The sequence below is a fragment of the Bos grunniens genome, chromosome 3 (genome assembly GCF_055505025.1).
Source record: "Bos grunniens cultivar Pamir isolate PY7600 chromosome 3, Bosgru_T2T1.0, whole genome shotgun sequence".
NCBI classification, from domain to species: Eukaryota; Metazoa; Chordata; class Mammalia; order Artiodactyla; family Bovidae; genus Bos; species Bos grunniens.
The window spans coordinates 98181647-98206976 of NC_141167.1; the positions used below are offsets into that span (position 1 = coordinate 98181647).

A 25330-nucleotide genomic window follows, 5' to 3' on the forward strand; every position below is an offset into this window, starting at 1 on the left:
CTCTGGGCTTCCCTGATGGTTCAGTGGGTAAAGAATCTGCCTGCAATGCAAGAGACACAGGAGACGTGGGTTTGGATCCTTGGGTCAGGAAGATCCCCTGGAGGAGGAAAAGGCAACCCACTCCAGTACTCTTGCCTGGAAAATCCCATGGACAGAGGGGCTTGGTGGGCTACAGTCCAAAGGGTCACAAAGAGTCAGACATGACTAAGCGACTAAGCACACATACACACACACAAGCTACTCACTGAAAGCCTTTATCATGATGAAAAAGATAAGGGTAAGACAGTAAGTTCTTATTAACCATTTATCTGACATCCAAATCCTCATCTTCCAAAAAACTACATCAGGAAAGTTAGTGAACCAGTAACATTTCACAGAAGTATTAAGTATAGGATAGTAGAGCCAAATTTTACCCAATTTCCTACTGAGGAAAAATAAGATATATGAAAATGAAAAAAAAAAAAGAGAGAGAGAGAGAAACTTACTTGCAGTATCCTGTACCGTTGTGGTAGGTAACACATATTCCTTCATTTACACAAGGCTCATAGCCATCCCGACATTGCAATGCTAAAAATAAAAACAAATGCACATTAGAAATAAGTCACTAATCATAACCCTTAGACATTAAAGAAACATCCAATTCAGGGCATCTTTTTATCTTTTGGCTTCTGGTGTCATAGAAGTACAAAAGCTCATCCCAAGAGTCTCTTCCCATAGTAACTGCTCTGTGGTCCTGAATGGCATTCTTAATTCTCTGTACTTCTATCTCTCTGGCTGCTACATCCCTTTCCCAACGATACTAAGAGAATTAAAGTTATGCTATCCAATCCATGATATACTACAAGCATCTTGGGATTTGGATACTTCAGATAAACAATGTAAGGATTCATCGATGAAAATTCAGGAAGATCGTAGATACTAGGTCACCATGATATCGATGAATTACTTAAGGCTTCACGTGAAATTTCAAAACAGGCCATTTCAAGAAGTAACCAGAAACATCAATAATATTCATTCAATAAACTATATTTGAGAGCCTAAGGTGCAATGCCAGAGACCTGAGTTCAATTCCTGGGTCAGGAAGATTCCCTGGAGAAGGAAATAGCAATCCACTCCAGGATTCTTGCCTGGAAAATCCCATGGACAGAGGAGCCTGGCAGGCTACAGTCCATGGGGTCGCAAGAGTCGGACACGACTTAGCGACTAAACCACCACCACCAATATGTAGCAGATGCTGTATTAGGATCCAGAAGAAAAGGCAGAAATAGAAAACATAGAGAAATAAATAAAACATAATCTCTAACTAACGTCAAGGGGCTCACACAAAGATGGGAAGCAGACCATGAATAGAGCTTGTAGAGGAGGGAGGATATCAAAGTAAAGAAAATGAAGTTAATTATATATATATATATATCAATAAGATAATAATTCTCAAATTCTTGAATCCTCATTCCCGTAGTAAAAAGGCACTTCGCCATCCTAATTCCCTCCCAAAAGAGACTGCTCAGAAATAAACAGCAATAGTAGAAACTTCAACTGAGTTCAGCTGAAAGAGGAGGAAGTCTACCCAAAGGCTGCCATTTGTTTGCTGGATAGTTACAATATCTTGATCATTTAGCTTTTAGAGTTAGAATTTTCATCACCAAAATGCTTATCAAGAATCCTAGTAACAGAAAGGCAAGACAGAAAGAAACCTTGTCAAACAATAAAAACCAAAATGGAAATCCATGAAACATTTTCTGGAAGATTATGAAGATATTCATCTCCTAGGATGGTTCATGTAAAAATACCTGAAAGCAAAATCGAGAAGGCCCTGGTTTTGAGTTTCCTCTGTGCATATCACTCTATGAATAGAGTGTACAAATCACTCTATGAATAAATTACAACATCAGAGGCTCTAGGTCTGCCCTTCTGGGGGATACTAGCTTCTTCTCACAGCAGGGCCCATGCACAAGCTAGATATCAGAACAACTCCTCTACTAACAATTACTGCATGAGAACCCTTTGCTTGCCCACTACTGTTATCAACATCAAACTGATGAAAGTTTATAAAAATCTCATCTGTTAAGATAATAATATTTTTTAAAACAAGTAACCATAGTTAACACACAACAATACTGTTTAAAGCACTTACACAGACTAATTAAATCTTCCCCACAACTCTATGAAGTAGTTAATTTCATTAAACTCATTTCCACAGAAAGCATAAGTGACCTACCTATTGTCACAACCGTGAGTTAAAGAGCCAGGATTTGAACCTAGGGAGTCTGGATCTCATGAGAGAGTCCGTCCTCTGAACACAGTAATACGCTGCTCCCCACTATGACATTTTTCTTCTCAAGTTGGGCAGAATAGGTATTATTATACCCACATATTGGAAAGTGAAGGCCAAGGAGATTAAGAGACCACCTCATGGGGCATTCCACCCTAGCACTAGCTATGACACTGCAGGGCTTTACTGAATCCAGCCCCATCTCCGTGACAGCTGTTGGGATCACACAAGCAGTCACTAGGTTGTAGTCCGAACAGGCGTATGCAGGAACAGGGTCATCTTGTTGTCCATATCCCACTTCCCTGTAGGGCTCAAATGCTCCCTCTTCCCACACTGATAAGCCCAATGCAACAACTATAATTAAAACAGTTAATGTCAGGTTATTTCCTCCATACCAAAGTTCTCAAACTGATTTTTTTATTCTCTTTAGACACTTTTATTAGTTTCAATGAGAACTTCCTGACTTTTTTTTCTATTTGCTTTTTTCTTTAAAAAAAAAAAAAAAGGCAACCTCACAGTAGGAAAGGAATGTCCTGTAGGCACAGAGCAAGCCACAGCTCTGTCCTCCCCCTGCAGGAATCCTGGTGCAGTAGAGGGAGTAAGAAGTCCTGAAACCCTGTCCTGACCACAAATGAACTGCACCCCTGCAAGAAAAGCAGAATCTCATGGGGGATCAATTTCCCAACCTGTAAACCAAATGGGGGTGAACGAAATACTCCTGGAGGGCCCCCTGTGATCCAACAGTGACAGCTCCCTCATTAACAGAACATGAATGCCATGCTTGGTGCCTAGAGAGATTTATCCAAAGGATATAAGAAGCCAGCCACCTGTGACTCAGAAAGCCATGGATGCAAAGAAAGAAGAAAAAAAAAAATCAGTCTGTTCCTATTAAGTGTCCTGGCAAATCATTACACTGACAGGTTCAGAGAAATATAAACAACCTAAAGTCAATATGTGGCAATCAATATAGAAAATAACTTTATAGCCTAGTCTCAGTGAACCAATCAAATTCAGTGACCAAAAAGGAGGTGGGCTTACAAGGCTAATAATTAATGCTATGTGACTGATCTGCAGGATCATGCTACCTTGAACTTTTAACATTTACTAAACCACAGTTCTCAAACTTTAGTGTGTATCAGAATCATCTGAAGGGCTTGCTAAAACACAAACTGCCGAACTCCATTCCCACAGTTTGTGAGGGAATCAGTCTAAAGCGGGTCTGGGAATTTGCGTTCCTAACAAATTCCCAGGTGATGCTAATTCTGCTAATTTGAGGAAACACATTTGGAGACAACAGCTGTATTAAAGCATGATAGTCCACTTTAAGGAATTGCCTAAGAATGTATAATACATTGGAAGTCTTGGATGATATATAGTGCCTGAATGAATGAACAACCAATAAAAAAAAGTAAAATTTGGACACTACTTTGTTCAGGGGCTATTTCTAAAAGAATACTGTAATTATTTGTCATAAAAACAGAAGGTAAAACTTTGATAACTCAAAAGCATGATGGTGAGATTGGGAAAGACCTCATTTCAAAATTCTATTTACTTTCTCCCATGTAAAACAATTAAACTTCATAAAATTTAAGTAGCTTTATATCTGTAGACTAGAAAGTGAAATGTTCAATCATACTAACCAAAGAAATCACGCTTAAAGTGTTCTTTTAAGAGATTCAGAGAAACTAGTCACTCACAAAAGGAGTAACTTTTTCCAGAATTTTCATCTTAAGCTACAGTTCAGTTCAGTCGCTCAGTCGTATCCGACTCTTTGCGACCCCATGAATCACAGCACACCAGACCTCCTTGTCCATCACCAACTCCCGGAGATCACCCAAACCCATGTCCATCGAGTCGGTGATGCCATCCAGCCGTCTCATCCTCTGTCGTCCCTTTCTCCTCCTGCCCCCAATCCCTCCCAGAATCAGGGTCTTTTCCAACGAGTCAACTCTTCACATGAGGTGGCCAAAGTATTGGAGTTTCAACTTTAGCATCAGTCCTCCCAATGAACACCCAGAACTGATCTCCTTCAGAATGGACTGGTTGGATCTCCTTGCAGTCCAAGGGACTCTCAAGAGTCTTCTCCAACACCACAGTTCAAAAGCATCAATTCTTCAGCGCTCAGCTTTCTTCACAGTCCAACTCTCACATCCATACATGACCCCTGGAAAAACCATAGCCTTGACTAGATGGACCTTTGTTGGCAAAGTAACATCTCTGCTTTTCAATATGCTATCTAGGTTGGTCATAACTTTCTTTCCAAGGAGTAAGCGTCTTTTAATTTCATGGCTGCAGTCACCGTCTGCAGTGATTTTGGAGCCCCAAAAAATAAAGTCTGACACTGTTTCCACTGTTTCCCCATCTATTTCCCATGAAGTGATGGGACCGGATGCCATGATCTTCGTTTTCTGAATGTTGAGCTTTAAGCCAACTTTTTCACTCTCCACTTTCACCTTCATCAAGAGGCTTTTGACTTCCTCTTCACTTTCTGCCATAAGGGTGGTGTCATCTGCATATTTGAGGTTATTGATATTTCTCCTGGCAATCTTGATTCCAGCTTGTGCTTCATCCAGCCCAGTGTTTCTCATGATGTACTCTGCATATAAGTTAAATAAGCAGGGTGACAATATACAGCCTTGATGTACTCCTTTTCCTATTTGGAACCAGTCTGTGTTCCATGTCCAGTTCTAACTGTTGCTTCCTGACCTGCATACAAATTTCTCAAGAGGCAGATTAGGTGGTCTGGTATTCCCATCTCTTTCAGAATTTTCCACAGTTTATTGTGATCCACACAGTCAAAGGCTTTGGCACAGACAATAAAGCAGAAATAGATGTTTTTCTGGAACTCTCTTGCTTTTTCCATGATCCAGCACATGTTGGCAATTTGATCTCTGGTTCCTCTGCCTTTTCTAAAACCAGCTTGAACATCTGGAAGTTCACAGTTCACATATTGCTGAAGCCTGGCTTGGAGAATTTTGAGCATTACTTTACTAGCGTGTGAGATGAGTGCAGTTGTGAGGTAGTTTGAGCATTCTTTGGCATTGCCTTTCTTTGGGATTGGAATGAAAACTGACCTTTTCCAGTCCTGTGGCCACTGCTGAGTTTTCCAAATTTGCTGGCATATTGAGTGCAGCACTTTCACAGCATCATCTTTCAGGATTTGGAATAGCTCAACTGGAATTCTATCACCTCCACTAGCTTTGTTCGTAGTGATGCTTTCTAAGGCCCACTTGACTTCACATTCCAGGATGTCTGGCTCTAGGTCAGTGATCACACCATCGTGATTATCTGGGTCGTGAAGATCTTTTTTGTACAGTTCTTCTGTGTATTCTTGCCATCTCTTCTTAATATCTTCTGCTTCTCTTAGGTCCATACCATTTCTGTCCTTTATCAAGCCCATCTTTGCATGAAATGTTCCTTTGGTATCTCTGATTTTCTTGAAGAGATCTCTAGTCTTTCCCATTCTATTGTAGGTCTTCATAGAACCGTTCAACTTCAGCTTCTTCAGTGTTACTGGTTGGGGCTGCTTGATAAATATCAGTCTCATATACTGTGTATCTGTATTTGCATGCCCCTGCCGAAATGGCAACCCACTCCAGTGTTCTTGCCTGGAGAGTCCCAGGGGCGGGGGAGCCTGGTGGGCTGCCGTCTATGGGGTCGCATCGAGTCGGACATGACTGAAGTGACTTAGCAGCAGCAGCCCCACAAAAGGGCAAAAACAAAAAGAAGCAGTAGATTCCAATTTCATCACTGCATCACTTGGCAATGTGACACAACATCTAGATGCTGAATTTCACACATTTTCTTTCTTTTTTTTTTTAATTTTGTGGCTCTTGGGCTTTTCTCTAGTTGCAATGCAAGGGCTTAGTCGCCCTGCTGCATGTGGGATCTTAGTACGCTGACCAGGGATCGAACTGACATCCCCCACATTGGAAGGTGGATTCTCAACCAGTGAACCACCAGGGAAGTCCCCACATCTTCTGTGTATTTGGGGACTGCTGCTGCTGCTGCTGCTAAGTGGCTTCAGTCGTGTCTGACTCTGTGCAACCCCATAGACTGCAGCCCACCAGACTCCCCCGTCCCTGGGATTCTCCAGGCAAGAACACTGGAGTGGGTTGCCATTGCCTTCTCCAGTGCGTGAAAGTGAAAGGTGAAAGTGAAGTCGCTCAGTCGTATCAGACTCTTAGCAACCCCATGGACTGCAGCCTACCAGGCTCCTCCCCCCATTTGGGGACTAGTTTTCCAATATTCAGAAACACACAGAGGGAATTTCCTGGAGGTCCAGTGGTTAGGACTCTGCACTTTCACCACCCAGGGCATGGGTTCAATCCCTGGTCAGGGAACTAAGATCCCGAAAGCCACAAAAGCAAAAAGAAAAGGAAAGAAAGGAAGGAAGGAAGGAAGAATGAAGAAACAAACATACTTACAGTGTATCTAATGTGAGATACAGGCCGTGGTGTCAGAAAAATCATGTTTTATTAGTCCCTGTCCACGTGAACCTTATTTCTACTAGGCAAAGACATAATAAATGAATAAATAAAGTTAACTCACAGTAGTAAGTGACAGATTCTACTGGAAGTAGAACCCAGTTCTGGAATACAACATAACCAGGAAGGCCAGAGGTATAGGGACCTACTTTAGATACGGTGACTAGGCAAGGCCTCTCTCAGGTGGTAAGAACAAGTATCATGATGATATGGGGGGAAAGTGATCCCAAAAAGAGGAAACCAAGTATAAAAGCCCAAAGATGGAATGAGACTGGTATTCCATGTTTGCATGGCCAGAAATTATTAAACAAAGGGGAGACTAATAGGAGATAGCAAGGAAGATAGGCAGGGGTTAGACTACAGCTTCTACTTTAGGGGTAAGCACAGACTACTGGGCTGCCCTAAGCAAGGAAAATAATACAGCCAGATCTGTGTTTGAAAAACTCAGGACCATTCAATGCTCCAGAGTAATGAAGGTTTTTTTTTTCCCCCCTTTCTGATATAAGCTTATGCAAGGTACTCCTTTTTAGACTAGGCTGAAGCTACCCATTTTCTCAGCTCCCCCCAGATGGTAAGGATTTTATTTTAATCACCTCTAACCTCCCAGAAGTATCACTTGCAACGTGTCCTTCCACCACTTGCCCATCTACATATAGTGGCTTTCAGTTCTTATTCAATTCTCAGAAGTTATTCTCAGCTTGGCTTCAGAAGAACCAGCTGAAAGGTTGGTGCAGTTCCTTGGGTGGATACAGTGCCAAGCCTGGCACTTTTTCTTCCAGGGACAAGTCACTTCTTCATTCTTCCAGTCTAAGCCTTCACCTGTGCCTTCAAGATCACAGCCCACAGTGGGTCCAACGTTACCAGGAACCGCTTTGAATGCAGACTTTAGCTCAAATAGATTACCACAAACTCAGTTCCTTGCCTCCACTAGTATTTCAGCTTCCTCTGATTGCTACTTCCCCTTTAGTATCTAAATTCTGCTCCTTCCTCCCAGCCCAGCTCGCCTCCTGCCTGGCCCAGAAAGCTTCCCCTGGACAGTTCTGTCCTCTCAGGCCAACCCCTACTCTTGTAACACTAATAACTCACGAATAAATGCTAAAAAGTTTAGCATTTAATTCTGTACTATCTTCTAACTCTCTCAGCTTTCACACTTCTAAGTTCCTAGAGGATAGAAACTACTTCTCTTCTGTATAATTGAGGCAATCCAGTTCAGTGATTGAAGCAAAAATGCTGCAATCAGGATCTCAGCTGGAATTCTAGCTCCCCATTTACTATCTCTTATCCTCTTTGTGTTTTCATTTCTTACCAGAGCCCTGATAAGAATTAACTGAATTAATACATTTAAAGAGCCTAGAACAATGTCTTATACATAGTAAGAACTCAAAAAAGGATTGCTCACATAGTAGGAGTCCTGCAATGCAGGGAGACCCAAGTTTGATTCCTGGGTAGGGAAGATCCCCTGGAGAAGGGATAGGTTACCCACTCCAGTATTGTTGGGCTTTCCTTGTGGCTCAGCTGGTAAAGAATCTGCCTGCAATGTGGGAGACCTGGGTTCAATACCTAGGTTGGGAAGATCCCCTGGAGAAGGGAAAGGCTACCCGCTCCAGTATTCTAGCCTGGAGAATTCCATGGATTGTATAGTCCGTGGGGTGGCAAGGAGCGACTTTCACTTCACTTACTTTCACATAGTAGGTACTTAAATTCTTTATAAATTGATTTCATGATAAATGGTGGCTTTAAAGGAACTTCTTGTATCAATCAGACCCCACTTTAAACAAACTGAGAAATAAGAGTCCTAAGAAATTTAGGTCATACTATAAATAAATGGAATAAATTCTTCCCAGCTGTCACCAACAAAGGTCTAATAAAAGAGATACTAAACTACTATCTAAAAAAAAAAAATCTCATTGCTTTGAAAAAAAAAAAAGTATAGCACTGCAAGCATAAGGAGAAGTGATTCATGAAAGGTAAATTACCACTATATAGGAGCAAAAATGTCATTCAGTTTTAATATGGTGCTTTTAATATTTGTTAAACAACTACTCTTGAGCACGGCCCATTACTAATCATTGCAAGAAAGTCAAATGGAGAAAAAAAAACAATTCCTATCCTCACGGCCCATACAGTCTAGGGAAGTTAGGAGTAGGGACAGACAGAATATGACCTGCCCAAATGACTCTAAGATAAATAGGAATGAAATAAAAATTGCTTTTATTGTATACCTTTGGCAGGCCTTCTCTCAATATCAATTTCAGAATCATTCCAGAAAGAACCTTTAGGAAATACAACACAAACCTTTGTTGTTTAAGTATAACTCAGTCCAGACAAGGTTCTAGTATTTATTCATGTTTATCAGCCTCACTTGTATATAAATACAGCAAACAACAGAATAAACTGTCATTGATTTTAACCAGTTCCAGTGACTCAGGAATTTACCCATTTAGGGATAGACCTCAGGTATCCAACTTACTGGAATCGTCCTTAAAAATTTCTCTAGGCACTTACTTAAGTTTTTCCAAGGCTTTTCAGTATCATGTCAGGTACATCTAAAAGCCTCCCTTTGTTTTCGGAATCTCTAACATGAGTAATTAAGTCTGCACCCCAGCCAGTGTAATCTGAGCAGCCTTCAAATGTGTTTCATTTGTTGCATTAACATGTAATCGCTTTAAATTGGCATTACTTGCTGCTTTGTAGCCTCTTCAAATAAGCCTCTGTCTGTTGTCTGTCTCACATGATTTTTTTTTCTCCATATCCTGCTCCCTCTGTCTGCAGGATGGTATCTATTTGTGCTTTTATATCCACAGATGACTCAAAAGATATTTTAGTGCCTTGAATGGCTGGGGTTCCTAAAATATGTGAAGAGGAGGTATAGAGAGCCCTTTTAATTTTCTTTTCAACATTTATGCAAATTTCAAGTGGCAGCATTTGAGAAAGACGAAGTCTGAGCTTACGCCCTAGGACCTTGGCTGTGGCTGGCTGCTATTGCTTCAGGCACATGTTGTCTGGAAGAGGCTCAGTAAAATGAACAAAGCAAAGTTTTCTAAAATGACTGCTTGCATTATTACCAAAAATAGGAGAATTGAAGGCAGACAGGGAGACATCAGGGATTTGCAGTAAGTCTCACAGCACCCTGCAATTTTAAACAACAAAGCTTTCACTAAATTTTTCATTCCATTTTTTTGGGATCAAGCCATAAAAAAAAAAAAATCAAAACAAACAGAAGAAGTGCAGAAGCTTCAAATCCCAAGTAGTACATTTAAATAAAAACAAAGTGGAGAAACATCTGTCTTCCTCTTTGAAATCTGCCTTGATAAAAAGGCACGTAAATGCAACAAGAGAGATACTAATTTTATTTCCCTGATAGCATTTTGAGGATTTCTATGCCCCTTACAAGTATTATCTAATGGGACATTTGTTTTCTACTTAAGAGATACTGATACCAGATCCACAGAAATTGACTTAAGATATAAGATTCATAGCAAAATATTTCCACTTTTTAAAAACTGGTATGCCTTGATCCTAAAGGAAATCAACCCTGAATATTCACTAGAAGGACAGATGCTGAAGCTGAAGCTCCAATACTCTGCAAAAGTACTGACTTAGCGATGCAACAGACACCTGATGCAAAGAACTGACTTACTGGGAAAGACCCAGACGTTGGGAAAGACTGAAGGCAGGAAAAGAAGGGGACGACAGAGGATGAAATGGTTGGATGGCATCACCCACTCGATGGACATGAGTTTGAGCCAGCTCTGGGAATTGATGATGGACAGGGAAGCCTGGCATGCTACAGTCCATGGGGTTGCCAAGAGTTGGACACAACTGAGCGACTGAACTGAACTGATGCTTTGATTTGACTTCCTAGGTGGCACAGTGGTAAAGAATCTGCCTGCCAATGCAGGAGACACAAGAGACTACTGGTTCAATTCCTGGGTCAGGAAGATCCCTTGGAGTAGGAAATGGCAACCTGCTCTAGTATTCTTGCCTGGAAAATTCCATGGATAGAGGAGCCCAGTGGTCCATGGGGTCACAAAGAGTGAGACACAACTGAGCACATGCATATACTCACATGTCTTGATTTAAGAAAATATAACCAACAAAAAATTGAATTTATAAATAAGGGTATTTTTAAAATTATTTATAGCATTTTTGTTTTATAAAGATATTCATCCCAGTGAGTTGATGAATCTTGAATAATCTTTGACTTTAAAAATTCCAGTTTTGTTCTATTTTATAATATTGGATTTATTGCAAAAACAAATTCATTAACACTTGCTGTGCTATACTGACATATGCTACACACTATGTTTTTTCCATTTTCTTCTGTTTTGCTATATTTTTTAAGACTGCAGAAAAATTAATTTATGAGTTAAATTTTAATTTCTTAGTTTGCAGGTGAAAATAGACTTACTCTTCCAAATGAAATGCAAGATATGAAAAGTACACATATACTTTTAATTCAGATGTAGCCAATTTGTTAATAATCATCTTTATACACATGCATAGTCTTCCACCTGGAAAACACTTCTCATCCCTTTCTTCCTTCTCCATCCTGCTAACTCATACTTATATTTCAAATCACAAATAAACCATTACCTTCCTTAAGAAGCCCTCAGAGACCCTGCATTCTGATTTACATGTCCATCCAGTCTAATTTATATGTCCCTCCTCTGTACTCCCCTAAACATCTTAGGCAGTTGCATTATAAGTATAGGCTCACCAATCTCTCCCCAACTCTGGGCAAATTCCCTAAAAGGCAGTGACCATGATTGGCTCGTCTTTGTATAACCAGAACCTAGAACAGTGCCTGGACCATAGGAGGTATACGCAACACTCGTAAGATACTCAATGAACTAACTAACTCAGACAAAACCTATTTAAAAACTCAATCATCAGTTTACATGTCTTAAACATTCTAAAGCTCCAACTTTAATAAGTATAGAGATACCGTGCTTACTAATTCTGACTTCATATTATATAAGGAGTAGAAAAGTAAAAGAAGGAGGAAAAAATGGTGCAATTTTCTGACCTTTAACAGGGATGAAAAATTGAGAGAGATCTTCACAAATCTAAAACATCTTTGGAAGTTCCTCTCTTAAAATCTGCATGAATGAAGATACACCCTCACCCATGAATCTTAAGCCATGTGTATTACGGTAAGAATTGATTTAAATTGTTTGAATGGAAGCCAAATAATTTACATCTAAATGGCAAATGAAGAAAAACATAGTTATAAAAAATTCCAAGTGAATGTTAAGCTAAGATAGCATGTACCATTTTCCAGTACCATTTTCCCCATGAGTAGATTCACTGATTTGCACGTGTACTAAGTCCCTTCAGTCATGTGTGACTCTTTGCAACCCTATGGACCATAGTCCACCAGGCTCCTCTGCCCATGGGGGATTTTTCAGGCAAGAAAACTAGAGTGAGTTGCCATGCCCTTCTCCAGGGGATCTTCCCAACTCAGGGATTGAAGCACTGTCCCCTACACTTCCTGCATTGGCAGGTAGGTTCTTTACCACTAACGCCATCTGGGAAGCCCGGATTCACTGATAAACATCCACAAAACAATAAGCACCAATATGGTCCAAAGTAGCTCCAATGTATTTCTTCACTATTCAGTTGCTTAGTCGTGTCCAACTCTTTGCGACCCCGTGAACTATAGCCCACCAGGCTCCTCTGTCCATGGAATTTTCCAGGCAAGAATACTGGAGCAGGTTGCCATTTCCTCCTCCAGAAGATCTTCCCAACCCAGGTATTGAAACCACATCTCTTGTGTCTGGCGCTGGCAGATGGATTCTTTCCCACTAGCACCACCTGGTATCTTTTTGTAAAATGTCACTGACCAAAATAGTTACAAGGTTTTCATGTCCAAAAGGATCAAGATCTTGGTGTAATAAAACCCAACAGAGGGTAAGAAGTTATATCATATTTGGAATAAAATTATTCTCTACACAAAGGACTAAATATTTTTGCATTCCTTAGTGGTAAAAAAGGCCAGTTGAGGTATTACTCCATTGCCTTATATCTTCTATCATCTTTCCTGTCCTATGGTCTCTATCTGTTCTGTTATCAGAGACAAATTCTGCCTGTCACCAATTTCCTGTACTTTCAGTAAACACTCCCATTTTAAAGTTTTTAAAAGACTATTTTGTTAAGCACAGTTCATTTTTCAAAAAGTCCTTAATTTTAAATACATGCTTTTAACTACCCTTGCAGGAAAAGAATTTTATAAATACATATAATGTTCTTGCTACCCACCCAAAAGAAACAAAGCATCCTTTTAGCTTAAATTGTTCAGAATGCTTTTTAAACAGAGTAGACAATTCCTACTGTTTGTTAATTTAGAGATATATCCTAAAAAGAAAGAAATGAGGGACAAAATTATGTCAAAAATGAAAATTAAAAAACCTAAACTGTATGTGTTATTATATAGAATTATGGAAACTTCCCCAAACCAAACAGGGAAAACCCAGGGAACAGCTTCAGATTTCCCCATGACAGGAAGGATTTTTAAAAATCATTGTTTGGCAGCAATAAATGTTACTCCCAAGAATCAAGTCACTGGAACACCATAATCAGTGTATTATGCTAATGCATAATAGGAGGCTGAATCTTATAGAAAGTCCCATGAAACGTTCTTAGGGTTTGCAGAGGCTACATTCCTAACATTTGGGTTATTTCTCTATTATTATCTGGCTCACAGAGGCCCTATATCTACAGCCAAAACTAAATCCTATTCACCTGTGGACAATATTCAACTCAAAATTCCTTCACACATCACTGGGAATTGTCTAAACTCAAGAGTTCAGAAGGTCCGGAACCATAGGTTCATACCCAGAATATTCCAGATAAGCCCACAAACCAGTACCACAAGGAAAATATCTAAGTCTGGAGATGATAAGTGCATATCATTCCTGTTTCCAGAGAACATGCCTGGGGCAACAATCTTGGAACAGGGACAGGTAACAGAGGGAAAATATAAAATCTTTATTAAATGTCAAGGGGAAATGAAAACATGAAACACAGCCCCAAATTTCTACTTTTATTTAGTTTTATTTTCAGTCTCTCCCTTCTTTTGTTTCTTCAAACACAAATCTGTGTCAACTCACAGAAACAAAACTTTGGCCTCACAATCAACAGAAAAGAATAATAGTAACGCATTGATGGACGTGAGTCTAGGTGAACTCTGGGAGTTGGTGATGGACAGGGAGGCCTGGCATGCTGCAATTCACGGGGTCGCAAAGAGTCGGACACAACTGAGCGACTGAACTGAACTGAACTGAATGTTTAAAAATATTTGATGAAGAGCTGCTAATTTCAAAGTTCAATTAATTTTTCTGAAAATTCCTAGTCCTTCAACTCCAAAAAACTTTCATGTACTCATACTTTCTTTACTGTGCATATAAGCAAGAATTTATCTCTAAGATTACTTAGATTTTGTGGAGTCACACCAGGCATCTTAATAAGAACAGCCCAGCATACTAACAGTCACAATTTGGCCTGCAAGTGCTTGTGTCCGTTCTTGCTCATCTAATTGTTTCTGCAAGAGCCAGAAAGACAGCAAACACAAAATTTCATACTCAGGCTTATCTTGTTGTACTGTATTTTCCTTTATGGCACTTTACTGCAATTTTACAAACTGAAAGTATACAGCAACCCTGCATGGAACCAATCTGTCAGTGCCATTTTTCCAAAGGCTACTCCTCACTTCACATCTCTGCGCACCCTGAGATACACATTCTCACAACATTTCAAATTTGTTACTATCATTGTATTTGTTATGCTGATCTGTGATCAGGGATCTGATGTTACTATTTTAATTGTCTTGGAGTGCCATGTATTGTCCCCATATAAGACAGTGAACTTAATAAACATGTGTGGTCTGACCAATTCACTAACCAGCCATTCTCTTATCTTTCTCCCTCTCTTTGGGTTTCTATATTCCCTGACACATAACAAAAGTGACATTAGGTCAGTTAGTTAATAACTCTACAATGACCTTTAAGAGTTCAAGTGAAAGGAAGAGTCACACATCTAGCTTTATATCAAAAAGCTAAAAATGATTAAGCTTAGTGAGGAAGGCAAGTTGAAAGCTGAGATAGGCTGAAAGCTGGGCCTCCTGCACCAAATGCTTAGCCAAACTGAATGCAAAAGAAAAGTTCCTGAAGGACATTAAAAGTGCTTCTCCAGTGAATAAACGAGGAATAAGAAAGTAAAACTGCCTTATTGCTGATATAGAGAAAGTTTCAGTGGTCTGGACAAGAAGAACAAACCAGTCACAATACTCCCTTAAGTCAAAGCTTAATTCAGAACAAGGCCCTAACTCTCTTCATTTCTATGAAGCCTGAGAGAAGTGATGAAGCTGCAGAAACAAAGTCTGAAGCTAGCAGAGGTTGGTTCATGAGGTTTAAGGAAAGAAGTCATCTCCTTAACATAAAAACAGAGTGCTACATAGAAGCTGCAGCAAGTTATCCAGAAAATCTAGCTAAGATAATTAATAAAAGTGCTTTTCAAAGTAGATGAAACATCCCTATATAGAAGATGCCCTCTACGACTTCCACAGTTAGAGAGAAGTCAATATCTGACTTCAGAGCTTCAAAAAACAGATTCTTCTGTTAGAGGCTAAAGTAGCTGCTAACTTTAAGTTGAATCCAATGCTTATTTACCAGTCAAAAAATCCTAGGGCCATTAAGAAATATGCTAAATCTACTCTGCCTATGCCCCATAAATGGACCAAAGCCTAGATAAGAGTACACCTCTTTACAACATGGCTTACTGAATATTCTAAGCTCACCACTGAGACCTACTACTCAGATGAAGAGTCCTTTCAAAATATCACTGCTCATTGACAATTCATCTGAAGTTACCCTAGGGCTCTGATGGACATATACTATGAGATTAATGTTGTTTTCATGGCACTAACACAACATCCTTTCTGCAGCTCATGGATCAATATGTAATTTTGATTTTCAAGTCTTATTATTTAAGAAATACATTTTGTAAGGCTACAGCTGCCTTAGATGGAGATTTCTCTGATGGATCTAGGCAAGGAAATTGAAAACCACCTAGGAAGGATTCACCATTTTTAAATATTATTGAGAACATTTATGATTCGTGGGAAGAGGTCAAAATATCAACATTTAGGAGTTTGGAATAAACTGATTCAAACCCTCTTAGATGACTTTGGGAGGTTCAAAACTTCAATGGAAGCCCTGCCCTCCAGCAAGCCAGTGCCAGCCCCAGAGCCCCCAGGTCGCATGGTCAATTGCATGGGAACCCTAACCTGCCCTCAAGCTGGCCTACATCTACTGCATGAGACATGACCTTGCAGTCAGCCAGGCCAGGGACCAGCCTCACTAATCAGCCTGCACACAAGTTATCCCTGATACAACAGTAGGGTGGACATGGCCTACACAGGTGATATCCCAGGATATATAGCTGCGGTGACCAGAGGGGAGCATGCTGTTGGGCCCAATGGCACATCTCTTAAGGCTACTTTTCTAAGATCAGGAAACATAACTGACCTACCTAACATAGAGAAATAAACATGGAGAATTGGGCAAAATGAGGAGATAGGGGTTATGTTCCAAATGATGGAACAAGACAAAAATCTTATAAGAAAAATTAAACAAAGTGGAGATAAGCAATCTACCCAATAAAGAGCTCAAGGTAATGACCATAAAGATGCTCAACAAGCTCAGGAGAAGAATGGATGAACACAATGAGAATTTCACCAAAAAAGTTACATAATATAAAGAAGAACCAAGCAGAGTTGAATACAACTGAAATAAAAAATACAATAGAAGGAATCAACACTGGATTAGATGATTCAAAGGAACAGATAAGCAATCTGGAAGACAGAGTAGTGGAAATCACTGACGCTAAACAGAAAAAAAGAAAAAACAACTTCTAAAAATGCAGTTTAAGAGACCTCTGAGACAACATCAAGGATATTGATATTCGCATTACAGGCATCCCAGAAGAAAGAGAGAGAAGAGCACAGAACTTATCTGAAGATTGATAGCGGAAAACTTCCCTAAACTGAGGGTGGAAACAGACATCCAAGTATAGGAAGCAGAGAGTCCCCAAACAAAATGAACCCAAAGCGTTCACACCAAGACACATCATAATTAAAATGACAAAAAAAAAAAAGGCAGAATCTTAAAAGCAGGAAGAAAAAAGCAACTAATTAAGTACAAGGAAACTCCCATAATACGATCAGCTGACTTTTCATCAGAAACTTTGCAGGCCAGAAGGGAGTGGCACAGTATATTCAAAGTGATGAAAGGGGAAAACCTACAACAAAGAACACTCTACCCAAAAAAATTATCATTCAGATTTGAAGGAGAGATAAAAAGTTTTACTTGTAAGCAAAAGCTGAAAGAGTTCAGCACCACTAAACAGGCTTTCTGGAGAAGGAAATGACAACCCACTCCAGTATCCTTGCCTGGAGAATTTCATGGACAGAGGAGCCTGGTGGGCTACAGTCCATGGAGTAGCAAAGAGTCAGACACAACTGAGCAACACACACAAACAGGCTTCACAGTATAAGGTTAAATGGACATCTCCAAGCAGAAAAGGCCACAACTAAAAATATAAAAATTATGTAAGAAAAAATCTCACTGGTAAAGATAAAAATACAGTAACGGTAGTAGATCAACCACTTATAAAGCTAGTATAAAGGTTAAAAGACAAAAGAGGTGAAATATATAGATATCTGTTGTTGTATATGAGCCTCAGAGTAACCACAAATCAAAAATCTGTAATAGATGTACAACAAAAGAGAAAGGAGTCCAAATACAATACCAAAGATAGCGGTCAAATTTTAAGGGAAAAGAACAAAAAGAGAAAAACAACCAGAAAACAATTAACAAATGGCAATAAAAACATATTTATCAATAATTACTTTAAATGTAAATAGACTAAACACTCTAATAAAAAGACACAGAGTAGCTGAAAGGATGGAAGATCAAGACCCATATATATGCTGACTACAAGAGATTCAGATTCAGATCTAAAGACACACAGAGACTGAAAGTGAGACAGTGGAAAAAGATATTCCACACAAATGTAAATGAAAAGAAAGTTGGGGTAGCAATACTTACATGAGATAAAACAGACTTTAAAGACTGTAACAAGAGACAAATTAGAACACTGCATAAAGATAAAGGGAGCAATCTAAGAAGAAGGTATGACAACTGTAAACATGTGTGCATTTAGCAAAGGAGGACCTAAATACTTATGTAGGTATTAGGTCCTTATGTATTAGGTCTTTGAAAGTAAAAGTCACTCAGCCGTGTCCAACTCTGTGACCCCATGGTCTATACACTCCATGGGATTCTCTAGGCCAGAATACTAGAGTGGGTGGCCTTTCCCTTCTCCAGGGAATCTTCCCAACCCAGGGATGGAACCCAGGTCTCTGGCATTGCAGGCAGATTCTTTACCAGCTGAGCCACATTAGGTCCTTATGTATTCAGCAAATATTAACAAACAAAGTGAGAAAAAGACAGTAATACAATAATTGGGGACTTTTAACATTCCACTTACATCAATGCACAGATCACTAGACAGAAATCAGTAATTAAATGCTGGCCTTAAATGACACATTCAAAAACAGCAGAATATAATTCATTCCAAGTGCCCACAGAACATTCTCTAAGAAAGATCACATGCTAGGCCATAAAACAAGTCTCAATAAATTTAAGAAAACTGAAATCATATCAAGCATCTTTTGTAACCATGAGACTAGAAATCGATTACAAAAAAAAACAAAGAGAGTAAGAAAGCATGCAAACACATGGTGTCTAAACAACATGCTGCTGCTGCTAAGTCACTTCAGTCGTGTCCGACTCTGTGCGACCCCATAGAGGGCACCCCACCAGGCTCCCCCGTCCCTGGGATTCTCCAGGCAAGAATACCAGGGTGGGTTGCCATTTCCTTCTCCAGTGCATGAAAGTGAAAAGTGAAAGTGAAGTCGCTCAGTCGTGCCTGACTCTTAGCGACCCCATGGACTGCAGCCCACCAGGCTCCTCCATCTATAGGATTTTCCAGGCAAGAGTATTGGAGTGGGGTGCCATTGCCTAAACAATAAATTGGTTACTGAAAAAAAATCAAAGAGAAAAATAAAAAAATACTGAGAGACAAATGAAAATGGAAACACAATGAGCAAAATCTATGAGATGCAGCAAAAGCAGTTCAAAAAGGGAAGTTTACAGTAATACAACTCTACCTCAGAAAACAAGAAAAATTTCAAATAAATAATCTAACCTTATACTGAAAGGAACTAGAAAAAGAAGTACAAAGTCCACAGTTAGTGGAGGGAAAGAAACAATAAAGATCAGAGTAGAAATAAATGAAATAGAGACTAAAAAACAATAGAAAAGATCAATGACACTAGGAGCTGGTTCTTTGAAAAAATAAAATGGATAAATCTTTAGTCAGACTCATCAAGAAAAATACTGGAATCACTAAAATCAAAAATGAAAAAGAAGTTACAATAAACACCACAGAAACACAAAGAACCATAACATATTACCACAAGTAATTATGTCAACAAAATGGACAACCTAGAAAAAATAAATTCCTAAAACTGTACAATTTCCCAAAAATTGAATCAGGAAATACAAAATATAGCCAGACTGATTACCAGAATTTAAATCAGTAATTTAAAACTTCTCAACAAACAAAATTGAAGAATAGAAATCATATTATCATCTTGATAGGTGTAGAAAAAGTTTTAGACAAAATTCAACATCCATTTATGATAAAAGAAACTCTCAATAAATGAAGACAGAAGGAACCTACCTCAACATACTAAAGGCCGTATATGACAAGCCCTCAGCTTAATGGTGAAAAGGTGAAAGCATTTGCTCCAAGAGTAGGAACAAGACAAAGATGCCCACTCTTGCCATTTTTATTCAATATAAATAGTAATGGATGTTCTAGCTACAGCAATCAGATAAGACAAATGAATAAATAAAAGGAATTAAAATAAGAAAAGAAAGAAAACTATCAGTGTTTGCAGATACTGTTACATTATACTATATGTCTATATACTATACTATATATCATTGTTACATTATACTATATGTAGAAAATCCAAAGATGCTACCAAAAACAAAAACTATTAGAATAAATTCAGTAAAGTTGCAGGATGCAAAATACAGAAAACTGTTGTAATTCTATACACTAATAATAATCGGAAAGAGAAATTAAGAAAACCATCTCATTTACAACTATATCAAAAAGAATAAAATACCTAGGAATAATGCTAAAAGATAAAAGACTTGTATGGGGAAAACTGTAAGACATTAATGAAAGGAGCTAAAGATGATATAAACAAATGAAGAGATATACCATGCTCATGGATTAGAAGCAATACTGTTTAAATGTCCTAACTGTAGAAAGAAATCTACAGACTCAAGAAAATCCCTATCAAAATATCAATGGTGTTTTTCACAGAACCAGAATGAATAATCCTAAAAATTTTGTATGGAACCACAAAAGACCCTCAATAGCCAAATAATCTTGAGAAAGAGCACAGATGGGAGATATCATGTTCCCAAACTGAAACTGTATTACAAACTGTAGCAATCAAAACAGTATGATATGGCACAAAAACAGATACACTGATCAATGGAACAAAACAGAAAGCCCAGAAGTAAACCCACGTTTATATAGTCAATTAAAAGGAGATAAGAATATACAATAGGGGAAAGACAGTCTCTTCAATAACTGGTGTTGGGAAAATGAAACAACTACCTGCAAAATAATCAAACTGGACTACTTTCTCACACAATACACAAAAATAAATTCAAACTGAATGAAAGACTTAAATGTAAGACCTGAAACCATAAAATTCCTACAAGAAAACATAGAAAACATAGTTAGTATGGTCTCTGACACTGATCTCAGCAACATTTTTTTGGATTTGTTTATTCAGGCAAGGGAAACAAAACAAAAATAAATGAATAAGACTATATCAAACTAAAAAGCTTTTGCACAGCAAAGGAAACTATCAGCAAAACAAAAAGGTGACAATCTACTGAATGGGAGAAGATATTTGCAAATGATATATCTGATAAGGAGTGAATATCCAAAACGTACAAAGAACTCATATAAATCAACATCAAAAACAAACAAAAAAGAAAACTCTATCAAAATTGAGCTGAGACTCTGAATAGGTATTTTTCTGGAGAAAGACATATAAATTGCCAACAGACACATGAAAAGATGCCAAACAAGACTAATCATTGGAGAAATACAAATCAAAACCACAATGAGATAGCTCCTTACACCTGTGAGAATGACTATCATCAAAAAGACAACAAATAACAAGTGTTAGTGAGCATGTGTAGAAAAGGGAACCCTGATAAACTGCTGGTGGAATATAAATTGGTACAGCCACTATGGAAAATAATATGGTGGCTCCTCAAAAAACTAAAAATAGAATTGCCATATGATCCTATAATTTCACTTCTAGGTATTCACCCAAAGAAAACAAAAACACTAATTTGAAAAGTTACATGCACACTAATGTTCATAGCAACATTTACAATAGCCAGGATAAGGAAGCAATGTAAGTGTCCATCAACAGATGAACAGATAAAGAAGAGGTGGTATATATAAACATATAACAGAAAATGAAAGTGAAAGTCGCTCAGTCGTGTCCAACTCTTTGGGACCCCACAGACTATACAGTCCATGGAATTCTCCAGGCCAGAATACTGGAGTGGGTAGCCTTTCCCTTCTCCGGGGGATCATACCAACCCAGAGATTGAACCCAGGTCTCCCACGTTGCAGGTGGATTCTTTACCAGCTGAGCCAGGAGGGAAGCCCAAGAATATTGGAGTGGGTAGCCTACCCCTTCTCCAGCAGATCTTCCCAATCCAGGAATCAAACTGGGGTCTCCTGCATTGCAGGCGGATTCTTTACCAACTGAGCTATCAGGGAAGCCCAGAATAACAACAGAATAATACTCAGAATAATAATAACAACAGAATAATACTCAGCCATAAAAAAACTTGCCATTTGCAAACAACATAGATGAGTCTGCAGAGTAGTATGCTAAGTGAAATGTTAGAGAAAAATACTGTAAGATCTCACTTTGTATATGGAATCTAAAACACAAAACAAAATGAAAACAGACTCACAGATACAGAGAACGGATGGTTGCCAGAGGAGAGAGTGTGATGAGGTAAAAGCAAAATAAGTGAAGGGGAATAAGAGGTATAAACACCCAGTTATAAAATAAATAAGGCACAGGAATGTAATATAAGGACTATGGTAAATAACACTGCAAAAACTTTGTATGGGACATATGGTTACTAGAGTTATCATGGTGACCATTCTACAATGTATGCAGATGTCAAATCTCTATGTATTATACCTGAAACTAATAAAATATTGTATATTAACTATATTTCAATCTTACAAAAAGACCTCAGTGGACAAAATAACTACATATGTGGTAGATATAACAAGAGAACTTTGATTAGAAGTAGAGCCTGAAGATGTGGTTATATTGATCAATTTCATGATAAAAACTTAACTTAATCATACCATAATTATGATATGCTTCTTACGGATGAACAAAGAAAGCCGTTTCCTGAGATGGAATCTACTCCTAGTGAAGATACTGTGAAGACTGTTGAAATGACAACGTAGGATTTAGAATATTTTATTGAACTTAATTGATAAAGCAACAGCAGACTCTGAGAAGACTGATTTCAATTTTGAAAAAAGTTCTACTGTGGGTCAAACGCTATCAAACAGCATTGAGTGATACAGAGAGATCGTTCACAAAAAGAAAAGTCAATCAACCAAAATTCACTATCTTATTTTAAGAAATTGCTACAGCCATCCCAATCTTCAGCAATCACCACCCTGATCAGTCAGCAGCCACCAACATTGAGACAAGACTCTTCACCAGCAAAAAGATTACAATTTGATGAAGTTCTCAGATGGTGGTCAGCATTTTTAGCAACAAAGTATTTTTTTAATTGTTTCATATTTTTTTATATAATGCTATTACATACATAGTAGACTACAGAATAGTAATAAATGTAACTTTTATATGCCCTGGGAATCCAAAAAATTCATGTAACTTGCTTTATTGGGATGGTCTGGTACTGTACTCACAATATCTCCAAGGTATATCTGTATATCCATAAGTGACCATATCAAAATTTGTTTGTGTCTTCAAACAAGGGAAGGAAATCTAGGTTTCTCTATCTGCAGCAACATCTGATTTGGCAAAGTTACACTGCCTTTAACAAAGGTTTTCTTGGTTCTAAAGAGGCTGAAAGACTCCCCTTGTCCCAGTTTAAGTCCAGAGTTCTCAGAAAAAGCAAAAGCAATGATCTAAACTCCAATGTATTAAATTAAAATTTGAGGGGTAAATCCAGTAAGGGGTGTTGACTTTCTGGAGTTCAGTGCTTCCCCTACTCTCATAAATGAGTCATGAATTCCTAGAAGAATTTTTTTTTAAGCAGATGCCCTGGCCTACCACTCATTTCATCTGCTTTGCTGCACTCCTCCTGCCTGGCAGCCCAAGGGAGTTTCAGCAAAGGAGAGACACTCTGGACTGGGCAACACCTGCACCTTGTCTGCTCCACCTGGCTTCAGCCCAGCTACGATGCCAGGCACAGGGGAAATCTTTGCCAGCCACACTGTTGAAGGAGCAGGCCAGTCGCTTTCTATCTCCCTCGAAGAGAACATAAACAAGTCCTTAATTTCCCACAAAAGAAGACAAAACTAAAATCTGCAAAACGATAGCTTGTTCTGGCTTTCTAAGGTCACAATGACCTGACAGGGGAGATATTTTAATCTCTTTGTTTATCACTCTTAAAATGCTCTCCTCAATAAAAATTCATCCCACTTTGGGAACATGGGAGTGACACTCAGGTTGAACAAGAGAGATTTACAAAGGGAGTTGTACCAGTTATACCACTCCAGGCCTAGTGGAAATGTCCTTCTCACCATCACCTCACCACATTAATAGGATTAAGTCTTTCGGAAAACCAGCATTAAAGCAAGTAACCCTCAATTCAAGCACAGGCACAAAAGATTTAGTGAATGTAGTTATTAGTGTATTAGTGTTTGCTGGTGATTAAATAACATCTCTCCTCCTCCCCACCAAAGCACACATTACCTCATCAAAAACATTAAAACCAAGGCATTGTAATCACTTTGGCAGTAAGCCTAGATATAAGTTATCACACAAAGTCTCAAATATTCTAAGTTTTATACTAAAAACATCAAATGAGTCAAGTATCCTCTCCCCCAACGTAATCTGGCTTTAGAATTGTTAAGTAGAACAAGTTTATAAATTTAAGCACATGAGCTTCCACCTCCCTCCACTGAAAATAACCCCAAATCATCAACCTTCCAAAGATGTAATACCTTACCCCTCAAAGGATAACTCTAAAGAAGTGAATTTCAGAAACTGGCCAGTTGTATCCTCAATAAGTTAGCTGGTCAGTGTCCTCCCCAGTAAAATGAGACTAACAAGCAACTGTTGTGCTACAGTCCACAAGATCACAAAGAGCCGGACAGGACTCAACATCAACAGCAAGCACTTACAAATGGAGCCGGTACTGACTTGCAGCACTGGCTGCCCTAGAGGCTCAGACTGTAAAGAATCTGCCTGCAATTCAGTAGATTCAGGTTTGATCCCTGGGTCAGGAAGATGCCCTGGAGAAGGAAAAGGCAACCCACTCCAGTATTCTTGCCTGGAGAATTCCATGGACAGAGGAGCCTGGCAAGCTATAGTCCATAGGGTCAGAAAGAGTCAGACACAATTGAGGAACTAACACCTTCACACCTTCACCCAGGATTAACATCCCAGCACAGGAATGTTCATCTTATTTCCACCTATGTCCTCCCACCCAAACCTACAAGCACTCTAAGGCCAATGTGAACACTGGCCAAACAAAAAGTCAGCTCCCACCCTCAATTTCTCAGCCCTGAGAAGGCTGAATATACCCAGATCAACTGGCCAAAGATAATATATTAATAAAAGAACCTTCCTACTTTACAAAACATTTTCAAAAAGATGACCTCATTTGATCCCCAAAACAATCTTGTAAGTATGCAAATCATTATTAGCACCATTTTACAGAAGAGGAACGGAGAAGGCAATGGCAACCCACTCCAGTACTCTTGCCTGGAAAATCCCATGGACGGAGGAGCCTGGAAGGCTGCAGTCCATGGGGTCGCTAAGAGTCAGGAACGACTGAGTGACTTTACTTTCACTTTCCACTTTCATGCATTGGAGAAGGAAATGGCAACCCACTCCAGTATTCTTGCCTGGAGAATCCCAGGGACAGAGGAGCCTAGTCGGCTGCTATCTATGGTGTCGCACAGAGTCGGACACGACTGAAGTGACTTAGCAGCAGCAGCAACACAGAAGAGGAAATTGCAACTCAAAGAAACAAGGGACTTATTCAAAGTCATTCAAAGTCATTCAAGACAAGATGGCCAAACCAAGACTGAAATACAATTCTTCTACCTCCTAGTTCAGCATCCTTTCACTCAGTACACCTGTTGCAATGCAGTTAGAAGAACT

At 38.9% G+C, this 25330-nt stretch overlaps 1 protein-coding gene across 3 annotated transcripts in view; it reads right to left on the bottom strand.

Annotated features, from left to right (window-relative positions):
• The window catches only part of NOTCH2 (notch receptor 2), a 175103-nt gene that overhangs the window by 122470 nt on the left and 27303 nt on the right, over positions 1–25330 (bottom strand). For all 3 annotated transcript variants that reach the window (XM_086392157.1, XM_086392158.1, XM_086392160.1), the window contains one exon: positions 486–567. In XM_086392157.1, the coding sequence (XP_086248283.1) occupies positions 486–567 (82 nt within the window). The remainder of the gene's footprint in view (positions 1–485; positions 568–25330) is intronic.